The 9,531-nt window shown below is 40.2% G+C and overlaps 1 protein-coding gene across 1 annotated transcript; it reads left to right on the top strand.

Moving 5' to 3' along the window:
* The first annotated feature begins 710 nt into the window (after nucleotides 1–710).
* abhd11 (abhydrolase domain containing 11) lies at nucleotides 711–9,495 on the top strand. Its single transcript, XM_022219835.2, has 6 exons — nucleotides 711–985; nucleotides 3,042–3,177; nucleotides 3,539–3,712; nucleotides 3,923–4,093; nucleotides 4,635–4,816; nucleotides 7,457–9,495. Exons 1-6 carry the CDS (start codon nucleotides 858–860, stop codon nucleotides 7,590–7,592), a joined length of 927 nt encoding a protein of 308 aa, XP_022075527.1. The 5' UTR covers nucleotides 711–857; the 3' UTR covers nucleotides 7,593–9,495.
* The last annotated feature ends 36 nt before the right edge of the window (nucleotides 9,496–9,531 follow it).

Below are 9,531 nucleotides of genomic sequence, written 5' to 3'. Positions count from 1 at the left end.
TAAAGGTTTATTCCACCCAAAACATTAATAACAATTTTAAAGGCGTGTTACACCCAAAATAGTACTTGCAGTTTTAAAGGTTTGTTCCACTCGAATTGTACTTGCTAGCTAATCAATCACGGTTTTAAAGGTTTATTCCACCCAAACAGTAATTTCTGACTAATGAGTCATGGTTTTAAAGGTTTATTCCGCCCAAATTAGTACTAACAGTTTTAAAGGCTTGTTCCATCCAAAGCACTACTTATAGTTTTAAAGGCTTATTCTACCCAAACAGCACAGGTTTAAAGTTTTTTTTTCTTGTCAGAACTGTACATAACTCTTATTTTTAGCCAGTGTCTGTGCACTAGAAAACGAGGACCCCTCTGAAGTAAGCAAGTGGAGTTCAGAAAAGGTAAGGGTTCTAGACATGCAGCCTCCTCTTCTGCAAACACATGAAACCATAGATATGAAGAGGCGATACGCCAGCCCGCTGTAGCAGCCGGCTAAGGCAGTGGTTCTCAACCCTGTTCCTCAGGACCCCATGTCCTGCATGTTTTAGATGCTTCCCTGCTCCAACACACCTGACTCAAATGATCAGCTCGTCATCAGGCTTCTGCAGAGGCTTGATGTATATGAAATATTTCTATGAACATCCCAACTTAAGGTCAGGATCCTGACAGACCAAACTCAGGGACCCCACTCCGTCCCTTCCTGTGCGTCTGACGTCATGACGCAGCATCAGCTGTTGACACTCCTCCGTGTCGACCTCCGGGCTGCTCCGCTCTGCATGTTCACCCTCCGGCTCTCCGCTGTCACCGTGGCCGTTTCGACACGCACATGCTGGTTGTCCACCGCCCGGTAACGGACCGTGTGCTGCCATGAGCGCTTTGTGTCGCCTGATTCAGAGAGGGCTGCTGAGCGGCCGGCCGTCGTGCCGTTTGTTCGCCGGACAGCAGGATGTGTGCTGCGGGGTGGCTCCCCTGGTCCGGGCAGCCAGCTCATCCAGGTACCGCTGCTAGCTGCCCGGCTAACTGATGCCCTCTGTCCGCTGAGCTGTAGCGAGGCGCTGTGCCGTTCGGTGTCAATGTGTCTATTGTGAAACGAAAGAACTAGTAGTTTAACCTTTACAAATTGTCACCTTGTCGTGTTTTTGTATTTTATTGTATTTTTACTGAAAACTCTTTACGTAAATGACATTCAGGCGGCTGGTTAGCAAAGCGATTAATCAGCTCCTGAGCAGATTTCAGATAGCAGCTCTGCTCTGTATCTCATATTTATTTATATAATCTGGTTCTGCAGCTAAATAAGACGAGCATTGCTGTCATATTGGGTGTAGGATATGTTGTGCTACGTGTAAGCTCAGTTGTGTTAATCAGTAAGCCTAACTACAATTAATGCTTTACAAGTAGACCTGCAACAATTAATGATTAATCGTATCTGTTTTGGCAATGAATCATCGGTTAGATTTTTTTTTAGTATAAAATATCAGATTGCAGTTTTCAAAATGCAAATCTTTTCTATTTTTTATCTTCAGTGACAGTAAAATTAATCTTTAGGTTGTGAAATAAACAAAACATTTGTTAGCTTATTGGGCTTTGGGAAACACTATTTTCAGACATATACATCAAGCAGCTACTAGTGAGAATAAACAACACATAATTCAAAAAAATTGTTACTTGCAGCCCTGTTTACCATATGATACTTCATTACAAAGTCCTGATTAATAGTTTTTGTTGAAACCCTGTTAGACTAGCAGTGGGGGTGTAGATTTCTTTATGTTTTCAAATTGCGAAATTTTGAAGAAAAAATAAATGTAAGACATAAACTATCGAGCCCCTAGAATATTCTTGAATGTAGTCATTTTTCAAGCAAATCTGAGAAATATTTGCTGGTTCTGGCTATTTAATTGTAAATATTTGGGGGATTTCTCTGATTTACATATTTCTTTTTCTGATTTGAGGGCTTTTGAAAGAGATCCCCTCTGACTCTGAGACCTTACAAAGTGTGTTTTTCACATTTTATGGACTGAATAACCAAATTAATAATTTAACAAATGATAAACAGACGAGTCAATGATTGAATTAATGTAGGCCCGCGGTAGCCTTTCTGTCTCTGAATGCAATGACTTCACAAGGCCTGAATCAGGGCTATTGTGTTGCATTGTTTGATTGTGTAGAGGGTCCTGAAAGTGTTTCCTCTTGTGTCGCACCTGCAGTAGTACTGAACCGTTAATTGATTTCAAAATTAAATGTGAAAGAAAGAAATTAGACAAACTCAACGGCTGCAACAACAGATATATGTTAAGCAGCATGTCTGATAAAGGTTTTAAACTGTTGTTTCAATGGATTTAGAAATTCTTGCCATGCTCCTTGTGTGACAGTCATGGCTTTGATTGTAAGTTGTGTAGCAATGCCCCGTCACATATTTTAGATCCACGATACAGTGAATATCGAACTGTAGGTCAGAAAGATCCCCGTTAGATATTCACCCAAATTGTTACGCCCTAATGACAACAGCTGTTTTCTTGCCTTTATTGAGAAGTTTAAATCATAAAAACATATCAAAACATCTTTCCATCTGCAATTTTACATTAGTTATGGTACAATTTAAAATCACACTGCAATAAAATGATTACCAATTACTTTTTTATGAACACATTTGTATAATACCAAGTAAAATGTTGTGTTTTTACATCAAAGGTGACTTAAACTTAGTGTATTTTTGCCTTTATGTCGCCTGTGCTGTACCAGCAGGTGGAAGCACAACAGTTTCCACCCAGTAAGTCACAAATTACTGAACGATGCTGCCTCTGCATTCTCCTCTTTGAATAATATCCCCTGAAATCCTGTTTGAACGGGGCATATGTCAGATTAGAAAAACTAGATGCTCTGCAAATTCTTTTTCTCTGTGAGTTGAAGCATTTCTGCTCCCTGATAGTCTAATCAGTTGGAGTTTTATCTCTTAGATTTACCGTTCCTGTCTGAGTAGAGACATTATTCTTGGCGGAAATGTAGCTGAGGAGGTTGTTACTAATCAACATGAATGTTTTTTTTTTCCTGCAGCCCGGTCAGCTTGACCTATGATGTCTTTGACGGGAAGGGAGAGAGCACTCCCTTGGTGTTTCTACACGGGCTTTTTGGCAGTAAATCTAACTTCCACTCGATAGCGAAGTCCTTGGTGCAGCGTACAGGCCGAAAGGTAATGCAACGATGAAGAAATCACACCTGTCTGCTGCTACATTACAGATAATTCATCCCTGTTTCTTGCAGTCTGCAGCCTGACAATAACTGTCCTACAAAAGCAGGCTTGGGAATGTACAATCAGCTCTGTGTTCCCTGTCATTTGATAGACTTATTCAACAATCCGTACTGTTGTAATAAACACTGTTAGACAATCTGCCCCTGGGAGTGTTTTGAAGAAACTCATCACCTTGCCTGCACAGTAGAGCCTTTGTCTGTTCTGTCACCTTCCAAACGATAAAGCTGACATACAAGTTTGTTGTTTTTTGTTGCCTTCTTTTCCCCGTTCCAAGTGTCCTAACTGTCCTTTGTCCAGTTAGGTGCTGACTGTAGATGCCCGTAACCATGGTAACAGCCCTCACAGTCCCGTGCTGACCTATGAAGCGATGACCAGCGATTTAAAACACCTCCTCGCCCAGCTGCGCATCGAGAAGTGCGTCCTCATCGGCCACAGTATGGGAGGAAAGACAGCCATGACGACGGCTCTGATGCAGGTCAGCCTCCGCCAAATGTCACCATGAATTTATCATGACCATATAGTCTCCTCACTGGGCGTCACCTGACCTTTCTCACTGTGCATTTCAGTCCTGTTAATCATCCTCCTCTGACTCTCATGCTGCAGCTCGTCGTGTTTCCATGTTGTCATTGGGCTCTTATTGTACATCTTCTCCGACCTGCTCACCTCAGTCTGTCTCTGTTTGCAGCCTGGTTTAGTGGAGGGGTTGGTGGTCGTGGACATCAGTCCAGCCCAGACCTCCGCACGCACCAACTTCTACCAGTACATCCAGGCAATGCAGGACGTGAAGATCTCCGTTGACATCCCTCGGTCTACTGCCAGGCGGATGGCTGAGGATCAGCTGCGCAGTTTGGTCAAGGTCAGCAGTGCTTTCTGATATTAAACCATTTAGTATCTCTAAATAAAGAAAACCATTTTTTTCAGAAAATCCATTAGTTTGTCATGAGTTTGCTTCATTTTTTTGTCATGTAGGTTCCTGTAGCTGATATTAAACTTGCAATAGCTGATCTTTTGGGCCACTTGAGGCAGCAATAATGCTTTAAAAAGTTAATGTGGCAAACTTGTTAGCTACCAGCTACCTTTTTGGACCATTTAAAGTTATTTAAAGTTTCTAGTTGTGTTTCTGGACCCTTGATGAACGCCTAGGTAGTGACTCTCTTTTAGCTCTGTTTTGGTCTCAACCTCTCATCCAACCTTAAGGAAACTGACTCCCTAGCTGCTACAGACTCAGTGTCAGAAATGATGCAGTCAGTTATTTTGAGTTTTTTGCTGATATATTGCTTCCTTCTGTCTGTAAATGGCTCTACGGAGTGAACAATAATTCCCTTCCCATATGAGCAGTCAGTAGTTAAACTTGAATTTAAATTAGTGTGGTCATCTTATGTCCGTCCTTCCCTCAGGAGCACTCAGTGCGTCAGTTCCTTCTGACTAACCTGGTGGAGCAGAACGGACACTACGCCTGGAGAGTCAACTTGGAGGCCATCTCAGCGCACCTTGATGACATCATGAGTTTCCCCAACTTTGACAGCGCCTATGAGGGACCTACGCTGTTTTTGGGTGGAGCCAGTTCTGCTTATATCAGGTATAACAACAGACCTCCAGTGATTGTTTCTGTAGAGACAGGAACATGAGCCTAAAACACTCAGCTTCTTATTATAGCATTAATATACTTTTGAATTTGCAGTACTTGCCAGTAAATTTCCTTTAAAAAAATAATAATGGAGAATAATTTTCTGTAGTCATCTATAATTATTCCCAGGGTGGGTGAACGACAAATAATTCCCGGATGCTTGGAATAATCCTGTAGTATTATAGGATTAATCTAGTTCTCTCATCATTTGATTGAAACCTGGTGGCTGTGGAGATGATGTGAGTGAAAACATTTTCCTGTTCAGTAAACCAGTCTGAGGTGAGTTGAGCTATGTAATATGATGTGTTTTCCTGCTGAAAGTAGCCATTAGAACGAGATGGTCCACTGTGTTCATAAAGGGACGGACATGGGCAGCAGCAGTACTCAGGTCTGTGGTGTTTATTGACTGATTTGGCATTAAGAGGTCCAAAGTGTGCCAAGAAAATATCCCCCACCGCCGCCTCCAGCCTGGATTGTTGGTACGAGGCAGGATGGATCCACGGTTTCATGCTGTTTACACCAGATCCTGACCATCTGAATGTCACAGTGCAAATCCAGACTCAGACCAGGCCATCTCTAGCTGGAGCTCATCTACTTCTTGAAGCTTGAACCAGTCTGAGGATTCTTTGGAAACTCGAGAGATGGTTGTGCTTGAAAATTCTTGCAGATCAGTGGTTTCTGAAATACTCAAACCATGTCCAAAGTGGATTATTTCTTTATTTGGTAGGGACGTTGCACATTAATGAACGCCCATTTGTTCAGAAATGGGCGTAAATATGCCAGATTATAGCACAAAGTCACTTTAATCATCTTTCTTTCCCATTCTCATGGTTGGTTTGATCTTCAGATCTCTGTTGCCATGCTTACACTGACTGAATGTATTATTTTTTTTGTTTGCCTGATTAGATATTTGCTTTAACAAACACTTGAACAGTTGTCACTTTGACCTCTTGTGGAACACAATGTACATAGTCTTATCTCATTTTTGATTATGGCCATTGCACTTAAACAGATTTGTTCTGTGCAAATGGCCTTCAGTTAATATTATTATGTTGTTACGTACTCACATACCTCATGAGAACCGAGGAAAAGAAAGTGCCTTTCAATTGAACTTTTTTTTGTGTGATTTCCTGCCTTTTTGGAGCTAAAGTAACAGCCCATAACTTAGAATTATATATACATATATATTTTACTAAAAATCCACTGTAGTTGACAACAGAACGATTTTACCGTAAAAAAACGAAAACAGAACAGGAAAACTTTGAAATCAGAATAAGCTGACAAGAAAACAAAATGTCAATCCGTTTTCTCATGAAATTTTAAGAGACTAAACAAAATAACAATAGTGTTAAATTTAAGAGGTTGAAGGAAATATAGTTTGAAATTAATTACTTTACATAGAAAATACATTCAGCATGTTAATGACCCCACAAAGAAATGTGTTTTGGGCCAGAAATTCGAATGTAGACAAAGAACTAGCATGCTAGTTAGCTATTAGCTAGCCCCATTAAATCGTTCTCGTGCCCATTACAGTTGACATTTACAAAGGGGGCTATTATTTTTCCTGACAAACAATTTAACTGACCTCTGACTCCAATTTAGAATTCCCAGCATGTGCTTAAACAAGAAAATATATGATTGTCATAAGTAAAACAACGACCTCTTATTTGATTCAACTTTTCTCCTTTCCTGGCAGTCTCATTTTTTCTCGGCACGAAAACAAAGTTCCCCTCTTCCCATCCAATTACATGAGACATTATTAGAAAGATCAGGACATCCTGTACTGAGCACATCAGGATTTAGTGGGGTAGCTCAAATTAGTCAACAATACAGATCAGAAACAAATGCCCATTAGAGGACATAAATAAATGGACTGGACCTGACCTGATGAGCCATAACCCTGAGCCTGAGGTTTACATTAAGTTTACTGTATTCTGTTAGTTTCTGTTTCTATGCAGCATTTCACTCAATTAAAAATATTTCAAACACAAGCAGCGCTAACATTGCATATATACATGTGTCAATCTGCAGCAGGTGAATGAACTACAAACATATGGTGAAGTGAACATTAATCACACGTGTCCACATCTGGAATGCAAACTAATGTGATGTATATTTACAGAGAAGCATGAGGGGAGAAAAAAAATGTTTTTTTAAAATGAATCAGTCTGCTGAATTGAATTTAAAAATTAAATTTTTTTGGCAAAAAAATAGCTAAATTAAATAAATATGAAAGAAGATGAAAACACATTTGTGAAAATGTATATTGTGTTAACCCATGATATGACAGTTTTTTAAATATATACTCAATGGACAGATTTTTTTTGCCTTTGTTTAAGAGGATGCAGTGAAGACGGACAAATGCGGGAAATTGAATGACGGGTGAAAAATTTCCAGAGTTGATCAGAGGATGTTGATCTTACATGGCTTTAAACTCAATTAAATGCGCCCATGAAGAATTATTTTAGCCTTTAAAATCCATTTTGATCAACATTGAGCAATCTTTAATATCGCATGTGTGTATGATTTTGTTTTTTCCGCGTCTTTTGCCCTATTTAACCCTCTTTCTCCTCGTCTTCGTTCCTGGTCCAGCTCTGAGGATTACCCAGAAATCCAGAGGCTGTTCCCCAACGCTGACATCCAGTACATCCCAGACGCGAGCCACTGGATTCATGCAGACAAACCCTTAGATTTCATCAGCTCCATCATCTCCTTCCTTCAGTCCTAGCTGCCTCCAGCCTTCGCCTCAGAACTTTTTTTTCCAAAGCTCAGCACCTCTGAGCGTTTGCAAGTCGAAAACCGAAGGTGAGAATTCAGCAGCTTCAGCGAGAACGAGCGGAGTCATTAGTGATGCTAATATTTGCCAACACTGGACCAAACTCACCCTTTTACAGCAGTCAGTTCTTACCTTTTAGCAGTATCAGCTTTAGTGTAGTGTAGGTGAACTTTTGTTTTGTTTAGTCTCTCTGCCAGACAGGTAGTGTTACTAGATTGGCTGGTTTGTAGATGTGAATATTAAGTAGATGGTAGCAACGACAATATCTCCAGTTTAACATAACGGGGCTGTTTTTGGAGGCGACATACTAATCCAAAGAAACTCTGATTTGCACAGTGCTTTCTTTATGTTGACACATTTATGCCAGTATAGTAGAAAAATGGCTTTAGGTCAAGTACAATCAGGCTGCTGAAGTGAACCAGCATCGAGATCGCTGTTTAGATATGAAAGTTGTGACAGCGCTGCAATGAAACGAAGCTGTTTATCTGAGGAGTTCTTCTTGGAGACGAATGTGCAAAGCAGAAATCGTGTCAGGAGTTTGGAGCTCTGCGCTGAGGCTGCAATACAGACTTGATGTGTACAGATGGCTTGCCGTAGGAGGTTATTTTAATATTTATAATAGTGGTATATTCAGTATTGTGGGCAGGAAAGCGCCCTCTCCTCTGTATCTGCTGTATGTCATTAAGGAGGTTGGTTACAGTGTCACTACTCCAGCTCATCAGGAGCGCTGGTTATATTTTTATGCCAATAAAATCATGTATCAAAACCAAGCTGAAACTTTCATGCAGTATCAGCACAAACTGTTTCCTGACAGTCTCAGGTTACAACTGGATATGCTAGTTATTATACACTTATCCTATTCTTTTGTCTGTCTGGCAACAAGCCGTAGTATCGTCGTTGTGTCTTTGTATTTGGTCAGTCCGGTTAGTGTTTTGATGAAACAATGTTTTACCAGTTTATTATCTGTGTCTCACTTACTCTTTACAAATATGGCGCAAGGCTCTATGGGTATCTCACAAATATATGCTGCAACACTGTATGTTGTTCTCTAACCGTAATAGTGTTAATATCCTTTTTGTTTCAATGGGTTACAAAAGTACGGTCCAGTAGTGAAACTGCCATCTGTGTGAACAAGCAGGGTGTTGTTGATTTGTATGTGCCTCTTTTACTGAGAGCTCTTTTCCATTTCTGTAAACCTTTATAACAAAAAAAGAAACTTAGAACTATCTGTAGACTTTAGATTGGCAGCTGGGTTGCCAGTTCTGAATTTTCTCACAAGGAGGCTTAACAGTTGAGGCGCTAGATGTTTACTACAGTCAGTGTTTTTTGTTCGTTTGATGTCCATACAGAAGTCTAAAAAGGCTTTAAATAATAAGATTCCAGTTGCGTGAGACTCTCTTTTTATAAAACGGAGAGTCGCCCCTTCATCCTCCTTCAACCGCAAGACGGATCCGTCTTGTTGCACAATGTGAATAAATTGTCGGGGGCTCGGGTTGTGCTGACGTTTGAATGCAGGTGGTTCTTCTGCACTGCTGCAGAAAATTATAAGCAAAAGGAGACACTGTCGACAGTATAGAAAAAGTTGTTTTAAGACTGTAATCATCTGTCAGGATTGTATATTGTTTCACTATGAGCATGCCTTTTCTTGTCATCAGGTGCGACTTTGCTGTGCTACGTATGTCTGTTTGTTAAACATGTTGCTGCAGTGGTGGCACTCATCCTAGATAATGGCATATGTATAAAAAAATATATATATATACATTTTAAATGTGTGCGAGATGCATATAAAAGTGGAATATATATTGTTGAAAATGATATTATACAATAAAATAGCCAAACGATGCAACAAAGTTTATTTTTCTTTCTTTTGTGGTGATGTGAACGTCACAAA

The sequence above is a fragment of the Acanthochromis polyacanthus genome, chromosome 17 (assembly GCF_021347895.1).
Source record: "Acanthochromis polyacanthus isolate Apoly-LR-REF ecotype Palm Island chromosome 17, KAUST_Apoly_ChrSc, whole genome shotgun sequence".
NCBI classification, from domain to species: Eukaryota; Metazoa; Chordata; class Actinopteri; family Pomacentridae; genus Acanthochromis; species Acanthochromis polyacanthus.
This window is presented reverse-complemented; position numbering and strand designations above follow the sequence as displayed.

Coding starts and splice junctions, on each gene's coding strand:
- abhd11 (XM_022219835.2), top strand. CDS start 858: ATGAGCGCTTTGTGTCGCCTGATTCAGAGAGGGCTGCTGAGCGGCCGG. Junction 3,178..3,538: donor TGCAGCGTACAGGCCGAAAG/GTAATGCAACGA, acceptor TTGTCCAGTTAG/GTGCTGACTGTAGATGCCCG. Junction 4,094..4,634: donor AGCTGCGCAGTTTGGTCAAG/GTCAGCAGTGCT, acceptor TCCTTCCCTCAG/GAGCACTCAGTGCGTCAGTT.